The sequence below is a fragment of the Bos mutus genome, chromosome 23 (assembly GCF_027580195.1).
Source record: "Bos mutus isolate GX-2022 chromosome 23, NWIPB_WYAK_1.1, whole genome shotgun sequence".
In the NCBI taxonomy this organism is placed as follows: Eukaryota; Metazoa; Chordata; class Mammalia; order Artiodactyla; family Bovidae; genus Bos; species Bos mutus.
The window spans coordinates 7759948-7775205 of record NC_091639.1 but is presented as its reverse complement, the minus strand read 5'-3'; the positions used below and the strand labels follow the sequence as shown (position 1 = coordinate 7775205).

The window sequence follows — 15258 nt, the reverse complement described above, 5'->3', positions numbered from 1 at the left end:
ACCAACGGTTCTCCTAGGCAGCAAGAGCCCATTACTGTAATCCATGGCAACTGCATTTGCATAAATAGCCCGAGGACTGCATTGCACTGCCCAGTGTCTTGGGGAAATAAGACACATCACTGCCAAGATTTATCATTAGCTTTTGTATCTTTGTGAATGTTTGATACGAGATCCTTATTACTGTCTGGCAGGGAAGTCTAAAGGACCTTTCTTAACCAAAATACATCCAAGATAACCTTGGTTCCAACAAGATGACGGGAATGGAGGGTGCTAAAGATGGACAGGGAGGCCTGGCGTGCTGCGATTCATGGGGTCGCAAAGAGTCGGACACGACTGAGCGACTGAACTGAACTGAAAGAAGGAGATGAATAACTTGCCTTTCCTACATTTGGTTTCACTTGAACCATAAGCATTTGTTACTTTTGCAAGTGGAAACCATTTTTTTAAAAAAGGTATGAAACCTTCCAAAGTTGACATTTTGAGAGGAGAGAGACAGTCTGTCTGAAATACCTGGGGTGGGGCCCAGGTGGGTGGTGCCTCATGCATTTTGTTGAATGAGTGGACATCGGGAAAAAGCAAGACATATGCCAGGGGCAGTTGTAGCTGGTACTGTCCACATTTCTACAACATCACTCACGATCTCATTCAGTAGTTAGAATGAAAACAAACTGAAGCCAGGCACGCCAGCGGCCCAGCAGGGCCTGTAATGAAAAATGACTATCTCCTTCCACCTGTCATTGTCCTGCTTCCTACAGTATTGAGACTTTAAACTTAAATCCAGCATGAAACTCTCCAAGCACTAATGAATTCTCAGATGGCAGAGCAAGTACTGGCATTCCAATCTTACTTTGCAGGACACCTTGTCCTCCACCCCCAAAAATCTTCTAAAGCCCAAGTTGCTTAACAATGGAGTTTATTCATTTTTTCTAAGAGTTAGAAATTGAGCCTTTGGAATTTAAGAAGATAGGACAATCAGAAGATTAATGTTTTGTTTTGTTTTTTTATCTCTGCATTGATTTTGTAGCATGGAAGGCAGAGACTGAAAAGATAGCCAAGGGGTACAAGAGGATGGAGATCAATCCAGAGTTCTGAGCAAGAAAGAGATCCAACTGTCAGTTAACTAGCTTGGTGGATTATCCTGGGGGCTTGTCACTTATCCTCCCCCCCAACCCCGACCCCGTCTCCCTGCTCCCCTGGCCACGCCTACCTAGAGAGTGGGCAAGCCCCGCGTAAGGCTTAGCCACTCCATTTGGCTGCTTTCAACCTCCTGGGGAAGCTTAGAGAAGAGAAAAGTCATTGGTTAAAATGAAATGACTTAACGATCTGCAAATTCTGTTTCTCTACATCCTCTTTGCCTGCCACAATGACAACTGATTCCTAACTCTCTCAAGTCCCCAGAGACTGAGCGTTGTAATTCTGTGATTAATAATTTTTTCCTTCATTTAATAATTCTATATAAGAATGTATCTTTAAAACTAGTATCTATTTTTATTTTGCTATGTTTTCTCAACTATCTTAGGAAGCACTGATTGAAAATAAACCTAATGGTGTTATTTTTCTGTTCTATTTTGCAGTTTGTATTTCTGTCATTCTGGATTCTCTTTCTCTATGATAGAGAACTCGTTTACCCTAAGGCCCTAGATAACATCTTTCCAGTGTGGCTGAATCATGGAATGGTGAGTAAAAGGAAAATTTAGTGAATCCTGAAAAGCAGTTAGACTCTGTTCTGAGAACTCCAAGTGCCTTATTTATGTTTCCAAGCTTCTCCTCAAGCCCCGGCATCCCACTCACTCCTCCCGCTTCACCCTGTCACTGTTTATTTAAAGAGCACACAGGACATGAAATGAACAAAAAGTGGTGCTGTAGTCAGAATCACTGAGAGCAGATGGGATGTCCAGGCAAAACTCTTGCCAAGTTGCTTATGAAGTCATCGAAAAGACATGAAACCAAACGGACAGGCAACTTCTTGGAGGTTCCAGTCCTGAAAGAGAAGCACCTTCAGCAAATATTAATAACGTGTAATGAGATTCCTACCTGGGAATTGAATCAAGCAAGCTTTAAAATTAATCCATCCTGAACGTTAACTAGACTTACCATGGTAAACATTTTGCCGTACATACGAACGTCAGATCATTATGTTGTACTCCTGAAAGTAATATGTAATTCCTGTCGATTATACTTAAACACCTCCCCCACCAAACCACCCAAGTGTTCAAAGCATATGTCACAGCTCAGAAGTAATTTCTTAGTCAATACCTGATCAGGAACATTTATCACAAAGTGTTCTGCATAATTCTGTTTCCCATTTGATTTTTTTAGTCATGCATTTATTTTTGAGGAACTGAAGAGTAAACAGGACCTGTTCTGAGTATTCAGGTCACAGTATCTGGATGCCCCTGCCAGTGGCCTGCACAAGCAGAGCTGGAGCAGGACTGCCCAGGTCTGGGATGAAGGAGGAGGTCTGAGTCATGGGCACAAAGCAATCGTTCAGAGTGTTTGCTCCACTTCTCAGTATTTACAAAATGTATTTCCACGTTAGTCAGGTGTTCAGAAGGAGGTCCGAGAGTCTGTGAAGCAAATGACGTTTAAAAACCTCCGGGAAATCACAAGGGAGTTGCGTGTCCAGGCAAAAGGAGAAGGGGTCAGCAGAGGAGGAGATGGTTAGATAGCATTACTGACTCAATGGCCAAGAACTTGAGCAAACTCTGGAAGACCGTGGAGGACAAAGGCACCCGGCATGCTGAGACCACGGGGCCACAAGGACCCAGACTTGACTGAGCAACTGAACAACAGAGTGTGTCAAGGCTCCTCGGGTTCACGGACTTTCTTGCACCCTCAACTTTTCCACTGTCCAAAACGTACACGATTAGCAGTTTGGAAAAGCGGCTCCGTCCACTAACTCTGCTCTGCCACATGGCCTGCCCCTTAGGAAAAAAACATACTTTCACTTGAAACATGTTCTCAGTGAGACACTAATTATTAACTAAGGTATACAATTCCAATCGCATTTAGAGTTCAGGACCAAATGTATTAAATAAATCCCAGTGCTCAGAGACCCCTCCTACAACCTTCTCTGTGTCAGATCACCTCCTCACCGTCCCAGCTTCCCATGAGCATTAATCTGAAACCCTTACATAGGGAATATTCTGAATATTTGATGGCACTTACACTGTTAAACGGGCTTCCCAGATGACTCAGTGGTAAAGAATCAGCCTGCCAATCTGGGAGACACAGGAGATGTGGGTTCAGCCCCTGGGTCAGGAAGATCTCCTGGAGGAGAAAATGGCAACCCACTCCAGTACCTGGAAAAATCCCATGGACAGAGGAGCCTGGGGGGCTACAATCCATAGGGTCGAAAAGAGCAGGACATGACCGAGACTGCACTCACAGACACACACACACACTGTGTTAAGCCTTTTCCTCAAATAGGAGCCCATTTAATTCACACAACTTTCTTTAAATAACAACTATAATCCTGACTTTTTTTTCCAAATTTAAAAAACACTCAGAAAATTTAAGTGATTTACCTGGGGCCACTGAACTCATAAGTGGGACAGTATTTAAATCCAAGGCTGATTCACTCTTCGTCACCTTATATTACAGTAAGTGCAGAACTTTTGGTTTGATCTGGTTTCATAATTCACCAGGCAATCAAAAAAGATGTCACTTTGCTGATTAACATAGCAAAGTGAGTATTCTCACTTAAAAAAATCCAAAACCCCCATCTGCCTGCTAATAAGCCAAAGCACTACTTAAGAAAATGAAGCTATTTGAGACAACTGACTGAGCTAGACGTTACTGAAATAAAAAGGCAGAGTATTGAAAGTGTCTTTTATCTGGAGCCAAATACATATATCAAATAAATAGCTTTTCGAGGTTTTGTTAGCCCAGCTAGTAGTTTTCTTACATCTATTTCAAGCTTCCTACCTCTTTGGGGTACCATTTTCCCTCATGGAAGTAAAGTTAGGTTTCTTCCAAATAGTTGTGATGGTGATGCCCAGCACTTGTGAGCTTGCTAAACAGCCATATGGATTTTTGGTACTTTTGGAAGCAGACAGCTTGATAATGTACATCCTATCCATCAGTTAATTAGCCAGGCAGATACTATACAACAGAGAACACAAAATAGTTGCATACCTTCACAATTGGGGGTTTCTTTTGACCCTGCTCCTTGACTTTTGGCCAATCAGGTAACCCGAATCCTTTAACGTGAAAGGTCAAAAAAGGTGGGATGAGAGTGAAAAAGAGAGCAAAAAAGGCAACCTGCCCTGTGTCAGACACAGACTCTTCTGTGATTTTGTTAATTTAATTGGAGAACCTCTCAAGAGAACCATTTCTGGTGACAATGTTGGTGTCAGCAAAACCAGCATTGGGTACACCCAGTGGGATCATCCCCAAACTTCCAGGCTCCTTTTCATGTCTGACCCACATCCAGTGTGCTCACGACTGCCTCTCATCCCTCTCCCCCAGCCTGCCACCCCTACTCGGGATATTTTCTGTCCTCAGTATTGAAGTCTCCTGGTCTGTGGCCTCAAGGAATGCTCTCTGTTAATTTTCTAAATACTGGTACAAAAGAATACAGAAATGACTGTTACTGGGTTAATTTGTCAACACTTCCTACATTGTAACAGTGTCCTCGTGTGACAACTCAAATGAGTAAATAAAAATACCCAGAAACCACCACTGTGGCGGCCAAAGTGATGATGGGTAGTCAAACCGGCATGGATCTAGTTGTCTCCACGTGGGGCTGGGCCTGGCCTTAAAAGGAACCGGTATTGTTCCTTTTTTTCTTTCCACACTATAAGAATTTCTTCTGTACAAATCCAGTGTTATGCTTTCCTGAAAGGGCCTTTCATTTCACAACAGCATTTGCGTTTGCTATTCCTTAGCTTTGGAATATCCTTCCTGTTGTCATTTGCGTTGCTGCCCTGGGATTATTGATATTTGTGCAGTCCTTCGTAGTTTGTAAGGTGCTTATATACACATGCTCAATAATCGGGTGGTATTTTCAAATGCAGAGGGCCTCTGCGGGGGTGGGTGGGGTTCTCTGATATTTTCACCTTTCATTTGGAGAAACCTGAATGATGTAGGTTGATTTCCAGAGAAATAAGTTCCCCAGACACCCCAGGTTAGGATCTAACTGTTTCCTCAGTTACTGAGTCCTCCTCCTGCTGTTTAAATCTGTCTTTTCTGGTTCTGTCTTTAGTAGTCTTTTAGATAATGCCTGAGGAGTTAATGTTTTCCTGGCAAAACCTGGTGGAATACTTTGTCGTTTCTTTCCCTTCTTTCATGAAGACTGGAGAATGCTTAGCAATAAAACAGTCAGGTTGATCTACTTTAAATAAGGCAGCCTGACCGTGGTGGATGTAGGCATTTAACCGATGTTACTGTTTGGTTTGAATATACAGCAAGGATAGAAAAATGTCAATTAAAGGTGATGATCAGCTTTGCACGGTCTTACTGCAATGGCAAGTCCATTATGAACTAGAGGGGTTAGACTGGAAGGAGACCAAAGACTTGAAACATAAAGGTTTTAGAACTACACTGTGTCAAAGGGGAGAGTGGTATTTCTTCATTTGACAAATATTATGTCACTGTAAGATGATCACTGGATTTGCAGTAGTGATCTCTGGTGACTTGCAGGAGAGAAGTTTGATCAAGGGGGCCAAGGAGAGCCTTGGTAGTGCTGTATGTATTCGATTCCTGCTGCTGCTGTAACAAACTAACACAAACTTAATGACTTAAAACAGTACAAATTATTATTTTGCAGTTCTAGAGGTCAGAAGTTCAAGGGGTTTCCCTCGTAGCTCAGTTGGTAAAGAATCTGCCTGCAATGCAGGATACCTGGGTTTGATTTCTGGGTGGAAAAGATCCCCTGGAGAAGGAAATGGCCACCCATTCCAGTACTTTTGCCTGGAAAATCCCATGGACAGGGGAGCCTGGCAGGCTACAGTCCATGGGATCGCAAGAGTTGGATATGACTTAGCGACTAAACCACATGTTCAAAACGGGTCTTAAATGGGCTAAACTCAAGGTGTCAGAGCACCGCTCCTCCTGGCAGCTCTAGGGCAGAGTCTGTTTCCACGCCTTGCCCATCGACAGTCTGCCTGCATTCCTCGGTCCATGGTCTCCTCCTCCTTCACATCTGTTGCACCATTAAATTCTTAAATCTTCTCTGAACATTTTGTACTCTAGACCAAGTCCACGTTAGAAAAAAAAAGCTGTGACTGTCAACAATGACCAGAGAAGGGTGTTGGGAAATAACTTGTCATGTGACTCTGCAGAGGGAAGAGCGGCTCTAGCTAAGCCAATGACTGGATGTGTCAATGCTGTAACCACAGGAAAGATCCTTTTTCACAGCCCTGCCCTAAAGCTCCTGGGCAAGAATGAAACTAGAATCATTCATCACACCTTGATATTTACTTTGGTATTTTTTTCAGGTTTAATCACTACAGTGTTATTTATAAATTGTCCTCTCGCTTTAAAATACCTTATTCTTTCCATTCATCTCCTAATCTAAAGTAGATTAGGCTCTCCAATGGGACTAGAGAAACACTGAGAAGTTAAATGAATGCTTAAAACTCAGCAGTGAAATCAGAAGCTAAGCTGGGATTAGAAGGCAGAGTGAGTTGAGTAAGGACAATAAAGCCATCTTGCCCCTCAGGAAGTCTTAAGGTAAACAGAGGAGATTCTGATAATGAACTTCCAAAGGATTACCAGTCCACTTAGAGTTTTATATAACTAGAACCAATCAATCACAGTGCCTGCTTTCTTCATCACTTGAGAGCAGGAACCAGAATGGTGAAAGTATATCTTTTTTTTTTTAATCCCAATTCAGAGAACTTCCAATGTATGCTAAAGAGTAGCTTTCTTTAATAATTCTATTATCCAGTGATACTCTATCAAGGGGCTGCCTTTTAAATAGAAGAACACCAGTAGAAAATACATCCCAATTTCAAAATCAAGGTCAAAGATTTTTAATGACCAAAAATTATACATGTCTTCTAAGAAGTTACTGGGAATTTGAATAAGTGAAATCATTTGGTGCCCTTGAGGGTTTGCTAGCAGTTCTCCCCTCCTGTGTGATGTAATTAATCCCCACTTCCATGGGAACCATGTGCAATACCACCAAGAGGATGCTAGAGAATAACCAGGATGGAGAAACTCACAACAGAAGATCCTAAACCTCCCTGAAATTCCAAGACAGATAAATAGAACCTAAGTAGGTTCAGTTCAGTTCAGTTCAGTCACTCAGTCATTTTCGACTCTTTGCGACCCCATGGACTGCAGCATGCCAGGCTTCCCTGCCCATCACCAACTCCCAGAGCTTACTCAAACTCATGTCCATCGAGTTGGTGATGCCATTCAACCATCTCATCCTCTGTCATCCCCTTCTCCTCCTGCCTTCAATCTTTCCCAGCATCAGGGTCTTTTCAAACGAGTCAGTTCTTTCCATCAGGTGGCCAAAGTACAAAGCTTCAGCATCAGCCCTTCCAATGAATATTCAGGAGTGATTTCCTTTAGGATGGACTGCTTGGATCTCCTTACTGTCCAAGGGACTCTCAAGAGTCTTGTCCAATACCACAGTCCAAAAGCATCAATTCTTCAGTACTCAGCTTTCTTTATAGTCCAACTCTCAGATCCATACATGACTACTAGCAAAACTAAAGCTTTGACTAGACAGACCTAAGTAGGTAGGGGAGCATTAAAGTCCCATGATCTCAGAACAGAAGTGAAAATGCCCACAAGCAGCCTGGTAGAAAGTGGGAAAGCCTTCTCTGATAGATCTGAATGGACATCCCCTTCCTAATTAGGGAGCCAGCACAGAAAAGCCCCTTCATGCTTCTAGCTGCTTCATTACCCGGCAGCAGACACTGAGAGCTGCAGAGTCCTGCCCTTGAACAGGGAGCTGCTGACAGACTCAACCAGCGCCCACATCTCTTTCCCTGGTCTCTTTATCTTCTCTGCCTACAGAGCAATCACTCATGCCTAACTGGGAATTGAGCCTCTCCAAGTCCTCTAATCTTACTCTCACCTCCAGGGCTTTGGGTTACCAACCAGGAGATGATTTCTATGAGCTTCCTTGGTGACTCAGTGGTAAAGAACTAACCTGCCAGTGCAGGAGGTGCTGATTCCATCCCTGGGTCGGGAAGGTCCCCTGGAGGAGGAAATGGCAACCCACTGCAGTATTCTTGCCAGGGAAATCCCATGAACAGAGAAGCCTGGTGGGCTGCAGTCCATGGGGTTGCAAAATGTCACACAGGACTTAGCAACTAAACCACCACAACAACAAGATTTCTATAGAGAATTATCTAGTCTATTTGATGGTGATTCCACTTGCCCACATATTATACATCCATCGCATGGTTTCCTAGCTCTCACATGCTTATATTCAAAGTTTTGAATTCCCAGCCCTGCCCTCTGTCCCTCCCAACCCAATGGGCACATTCATTTATATATAGGTACTTGCTTGCCAGGTGCTTCCTAAATCTCAACAGCTCTTCCAACCCACCGTAACTTACCAGCTTCAGCCCTTTTCTATCACCTTCATGTACTCATTAGACTCATGCATTTTCTCTAAAAGTTTATATTTAGAACAAAGCCGAAGAGGAGTGAGAACATGGAGATGAGAATGAACTCTTTCTCTAGGGACCTAGGGAGTTTGTGAGTGTTGAGCCACGTGAGACGGGGTGACTGCCAGAGCCTATGGGAGTATGAGCAAAAGATTTGCTCAAAGAGAAGATCCTGCTCTTAAGCTCAGTGATTCTACACTGAGTGCTGAATGTATATGCACCGTCTTTTAATACTGGTCTGACAGCCAAAATGGCCCAGATGCCGTTAAAGAGCATCTCCATTATTATGAAAATCTGTAGGCAGGTCGTGCCCACTCCCCCTAGTCACTCAACGAATCAGCTATCTAATTATGAATGTTTAATAACAGAATAAAAACCTGACGTTAGAAACAAGGCTGCCGATCAGGAGCAAGAGGGCATGGCCATTGATTACTTGAAAATACCATTTTTGCTATTGTTTTAGGACATGTGACTAACAGACAATAATGTAGTGATATTTCCCTTTTTAGCCAATTCGTGCTTGACATTCTTTAGCAGCAGTGATTGGCAGAGATACTAAAATACTTAACCTATCAAACGGTATTTAATAAAAGTCTTTTGTCTCCAATCAACCTAGGGAGTTTAGTTTAAGGCTTATATGTGGGAACATTTTTAATTAATATGCATACTTTTTCTGACATATTTTAAAATACTTTGTGAACCTAATCATGTCAGAGTTAGTGGCATTAAAATATCACAGTGATCACAGAAATTGTAAGCTTAGCAAAAAAGGTGCTTAAGAAATATTTGTTGAATGATATTTGACAACTGGAATATTAAGCTGCCTATCCAATGGGAATGACACTTAATATCTTTTGAGACAGTGACTTTTAGAGCATGGTATATATAGTCTAAGACAACTCCAGGTGCAGATCAGCAGGAAATGTGCCATCTGGTGAACCAAACTCTATCTTCACAAAAGCCCTTTCACATCTGTTAAGGTTCTTCTTGGGCTAAAAAGTTTGAAGGGATAAATATTAGGAAGAAAGGTGCTGACCCTTGATCCCTAAACCTCAGTTGGGGATGAGTGGAAGCAAAATGTCTTGGCTCTGGGTCTCAGTTGCAGAAATGGTTGATCTCAGATCAACAAATTTTCTACACGTTAAAGTTCGATTTAATGTAAAGATTTTACTTAGGTACCAGAAAATCTCAGTTCTAGCCCCATTTCTGGGATTGTCTTGCTGTGTGGTGTTTGGGAAAGCTAATAGACTTACATTGGGTATTAATTCCTTAAAATAGGTGTGTTTACTCTTCTTAATTCTCCCTGATGCTATTGTTGTTCAGTTGCTAAGTTGTGTCCAGCTCTTTGTGACCCCATGGACTGCAGCACGCCAGGTTTCCCTGTCCTTTACTATCTCCCCGAGTTTGCTCAAACTCATGTTCATTGAGTTGGTGATGCCATCCAACCATCTCATTCTCTGTCATCCCCTTCTGCTCTTGCCCTCAATCTTTTCCAGCATTAGGGTCTTTTCCAATGTGTCAGCTCTTCAAATCAAGTGGCCAAAGTATTGGAGTTTCAGCTTCAGCATCAGTCCTTCCAAGGAATATTCAGGGTTCATTTCCTTTAGGATGGACTGGTTTGATCTCTTTGCTGTCCAAGGGACTCTCAAGAGTCTTCTCCAGCATCATAGTTTGAAAGCATCAATTCTTCAGCACGTAGTTTTCTTTATGGTCCTACTCTCACATCCGTACATGATTATTGGAAAAACCATAGCTTTGTTGACAAAGGTGATGCTATTAGGAGCAAATAAAATAATATGTGTGCAACATAAATGCTATCAGGGATATGTATCAACCTACGCCAAACTGTTGTGAACTTGGAATCATCGTCACCCCTTATCCATCCTCCTCTGTGTAGCAAGGGGTAAGCTTGGAACCACACGCCAGCTCCTAGAATCTCTTTCTCCATATGGTTCCAGGTAAGAACCATGTGCCAATGAGAGGCACACCCGTGAGATGTAAAAGTGGAGATGTAAAGTAAGGAAGCCATTTTTATCTAATGTTCGTTGAAAACAGTTGTGCAGACATGAGATTAGCATCAGCTCCTGGACAGGCACCCAGGAATCACAGGCTTTTATCCTCAGCGGCTAAGTTCAAGGGAGGCAGTGCCCAGAGACTGCTGAGATTTGCTGCAGCTTCTTGGCCAGCTCCCTTGATCGTTCTCTCGTAGTGGAAGTCTCTGTGACTTTCATTGCTTTCCCTTTTCCAATAACTGCCAATGCCTCTAAAACCTTCATGCTTGAAAACCCTCAACGGGCTCCCCTGTTCTTGGGGGATCCTGACTGATAATGAGAGTGAATTCCTGCATCTTTCCAAATCATGCCCTCAACCCTTAACAAGAGGAGAGAGTCATTCATCCAAAGGAAACAAGGTCCTGAGTGATGGCAGTTTCTGGCTACAGAGAGCAAGAGTAGCTTGAAAACAAACACACACACACACACACACACACACACACACACACACACACACTTTACAAGACATCTCAAATGTCAAACAAAATATTTTAAAAATATTAGTAAACATTTGACTTACAAAAAAATAATGGAAATTCTCCAAAGCTAAAATAAAATAGAAGAGGAGCTAAGGAAGACTGATGTGCAGGCAATATTTGAAGAGAGAATCACTCATTATTTCTTGGAATTTATGAGAAACTAATCCTCAGATTCAAAAAGTGCAATTAAATATAAGACCTACACAGGACACAGAGCATCCATGTCTTGTATGACATCACAGACACCTTAGACAAAAAGATCCTAGAAGTAGCCAGACTAATAAAGTGCATCTTCCCAAAAGAGAACATTGCTACACTGATAGCTGATTTCTCAGTATCAACAAAGAAGCCAGAAGAGGTGGAATCACAGCTTCAAATATCGAAGAAAAAAATGGCCAACCTATTTCCTCACTGAAAGTGTCTTCTGAAACAGGGACAAAGTAAAGACGTGTTTAGACACATCAAAACAGACTTTATCACCTGCAGACCTACATTAGTGGAAAATGCTAAAGGTTATGCTGCAGGAAGACGGAAAATGGCCTCCAGAGGGAAGTATGAGATACCAAAAGTGATGACAAGTAACATGTTCAGTTTATGGTGATTTTAAAAAGAATGAACTAAAATCCTGGATGAAAATAGGGTAAGTTGAGAGAGAGCTGATTAGAATTAAGTTATACCCCTCCTCGATTGCTGGTGGGGAGGGCTGGAAATAATGATTTATATTAGCCATTACCACATTAAATAAGCATGTTTTAATGTCTAGAATGGGCTTACCTGGAGGTTCAGAAGGTAAAACAATCTGCCTGCAACGCAGGAGACCCAGGTTTGATCCCTGAGTCCGGAAGGTCCCTTGAAGAAGGGAATGTCTACCCACTCCAGTATTCTTGCCTGGAGAATCCCAGGGACAGAGGAGCCAGGTGGGCTATATAGTCCATGGGGTCGCAAAGAGTCGGACACAATTGAGTGCCTAACACTTTCACTACACTAATGTCTAGATTCGCTCAGTTCAGTTCAGTCCCTCAGTCGTGTCCGACTCTTTGTGACCCCATGAATCGCAGCACGCCAGGCCTCCCTGTCCATCACCAACTCCCGGAGTTCACTCAGACTCATGTCCATGGAGTCAGTGATGCCATCCAGCCTCTCATCCTCTGTCGTCCACTTCTCCTCCTGCCCCCAATCCCCCCCAGCATCAGGGTCTTTTCCAATGAGTTGGTTCTTCGCATGAGGTAGCCAAAGTACTGGAGTTTCAGCTTCAGCATCAGTCCTTCCAATGAACACCCAAGACTGATCTCCTTTAGGATGGACTGGTTGGATCTCGTTGAAGTCCAAGGGACTCTCAAGAGTCTTCTCCAACACCACGGTTCAAAAGCATCAATTCTTTGGCTCTCAGCTTTCTTCACAGTCCAACTCTCACATCTATACATGACCACTGGAAAAACCATAGCCTTGACTAGACAGACCTTTGTTGGCAAAGTAATGTCTCTGCTTTTGAATATGCTATCTAGGTTGGTTATAACTTTCCTTCCAAGGAGTAAGCATCTTTTAGCCACATAGAAATGGAGTGTATGAATTCTACATCAGTAGAAAGGTAAAAAATGAATAGGAAAAAAAACTGATGAAAATTCAAATCCATAGTGAGAGGCTACTCTAAGATGTGGAGACAAGCATGGGAACAGGACCCAGTGTAAAATAGATTCAAAGAAAGACCTGTTCTGCAGGATTAAATTCCCGTAACTGAGCTATTTCAGTTAATAATGGAGTCAGATATGCTGGGGGGTGGGGATGGGTGCAGTGGCATTATGGGAAGGTCAGAATATATTTGAAAGGGAAACACAGTTTCTGCAGTACTCATTTTAAAGGGATCGACAGAAGCCAAGAAGGAAAGAACGATTAAATCACCCTCTTTGTTCATCCATTTATTAGGGACAAGAGCCCCATCCCTCAGGTTATTCCACAGGCTGCTATTTAATAATACTAAATTGTGATTATAGATGAATTTGGTGGTATGTTCTCCTTTCTACTTCTGGCGACTGTCCCTGGAGAGGAGGTCCTGAGAGTTTCCTGGCAATTAAGAAAAGGCTCTTGATCCTAAAGTGATCTCTGGAGGTGATCAAATTGCTTGCCTTTCATACTAGGCAATGTAACAATTAAGCACAAGTTTGGTTTTTTTGGGGTGTTTTTTTTTTTTTTTTATTCTGGTACATGCTGTGTATTTATTCGCATATAATTAAAGTTTCAGGATTGGGTTTTAAAGTCCCAAGATTGCCTGATTTACCTTCCTGTTAATGTCAACAGGGCAGTTCTGCACACACATCTGCAGAATAATCTGGACCTACTAGTGAGTGGAGGGGTGAGATGCATGTCCTACTTGTTAACTGGGATTTCTCCCACTGAGAGAGCTAACTGGAAACCAAGCTCTCAGCTCTCCCCTGAAGCTGCCCAGTGCCCCCACATGGAGACTTTACCAACAGAGGCATGCATGCGTGCTAAGTCCCGTCAGTCATGTCCAACTCTGTGCGGCCTTATGGACTATAGCCCACCAGGCTCCTCTGTCTGTGGGATTCTCCAACAAGAATACTAGAGTGGGCTGCAGTGCCCTCCTCCAGGGGAATCTTCCCAACCCAGGGATGGAACTCACGTCTCTGTGTGTCCTGCGTTGGCAGGTGGGTTCTTTACCACTAATGCCACCTGGGAAGCCCTCGGGGGCTACAAAAGAAAGTGAAAATGAAGTCGCTCAGTCGTGTCTGACTCTTTGCAACCCCATGGATGTAGCCTACCAGGCTCCTCCATCCATGGACTTTTCCAGGCAAGAATACTGGAGTGGGTTGCCATTGCCTTCTTCAGGGGATCTTCCCCACCCAGGGATCGAACCCGGGTCTCCTGCATTGCAGGCAGACTTACTGGGGGCTGTGTGGTTGGCTAATTAGGAGTCTCTTTCAGGGCAGATGCTTCTATTCCAGCCACACATACTAGAAGCAGGCGTGCCTTTCCAAACAGAGCAGCACCCAAGAGCACTGCCCCAGACCCACACGTGTTCCGTGTACATTTTGCTCATCCCTCTTACTCTGCTTGCCAAGTGTCCCCACGCCGCCAAACCCAGGGCTCCTGCATCCACCCCATCTCACTTGCCTCTCAGCAGCATTAGGCCCACTCCACTTCTCCTTCCCTGAAACTCTGCTTTTTTTGGCTCTACTGATAGCAGACCGACTAGTTTTCCTCCTACCGCAGTCTCTGACGTGCCCTCTGCCTGCCCTAAACGATGGTGTTCTTTAAGGCCAACGCGCTGGTGTCCCCCTTCATTCCTCATGTAGACCTCCAAACTGATCTCCCTGCTTCCGTCCTCAACCTTCTCTGTAGAGCAGCAATAAACAGGAAATCCGGTCTCTCTCCTAGTGCCTGCAATGGCTTTCCATTATACTTAGAATAAAGCTCGAACTTCTCCTGGGCCCGGCTGAATGTTCTAGACTCTGGTGGAGCCTGTCTCCCCTGACCCTGTGTTACAGCAGCTTCAGCTCTGCTTTGTCCGTGCATCTGTCAGAGCTCTTTCCCACACGAGGACCTCTGCATATGCTGTCCCCCTTCCCTGGAATGTTCTCTGTCCGCTCTTCCATGCCTTGCACTTACCATATACATCCCAGCTTAACAACAACCTCTCCAGAATGACCTTCCTGGATTGCGTTATGGAAAAGCAAGCGCCTCCCTCCACTTTCCTTCCGATGCGTAGAGTTTCTTAGCACACTTATCATGACTGGAATCTGTGTGGTTGTTTAGTTGTTTATGGAAAATCTTGCTGGTTAAACTGTAAGGTCTACAAGGCAGGGCTCATATTTGTCTACATTCAATCCCAGCACCTCGTACAGCACATGGCCTGGGGTACACATGCCATGAAATCGAACGGCTGCGCCAAAGAATGAACCAAGTTTTCCCCTGTTGCCCTGGCAGCTCCTCTGTGCCCTTGACTGACCCCAGAGTTCCTCCTCAGGTACAGAGAGAGGTGCGTGGGGCCAAAGGGCATTGAAGGCGGAGAAAAAGCCTTTAGCAGCCCTGCCTTCAGAGTCTGTGGCTGATATTATATACTTGAAACTTTGAGGTGTTCTTTTGTACAGAAAGTTAGGAGTGACGAAAATTATAGAGAGATTATTGGTACCTTGAAGT

General features: G+C 43.6%; 2 protein-coding genes across 5 annotated transcripts in view; one reads left to right on the top strand and one right to left on the bottom strand.

Annotated features, from left to right (window-relative positions):
- ADTRP (androgen dependent TFPI regulating protein) overlaps positions 1-15258 on the top strand; it is a 73921-nt gene that overhangs the window by 13628 nt on the left and 45035 nt on the right. For all 4 annotated transcript variants that reach the window (XR_011462300.1, XM_070361295.1, XM_005905492.3 and 1 more), the window contains exon 4: positions 1575-1676. Coding sequence is in view for 3 of the 4 variants with exons in the window: in XM_070361295.1 (XP_070217396.1) it covers positions 1575-1676 (102 nt within the window). In the remaining variant the exon portion in view is untranslated. The remainder of the gene's footprint in view (positions 1-1574; positions 1677-15258) is intronic.
- Positions 1683-15258, bottom strand: part of TMEM170B (transmembrane protein 170B) — a 210425-nt gene continuing 196849 nt past the window's right edge. Inside the window, exon 4 of the mRNA XM_070361298.1 lies at positions 1683-1981. The gene's annotated coding sequence lies outside the window, so the exon portion shown is untranslated. The remainder of the gene's footprint in view (positions 1982-15258) is intronic.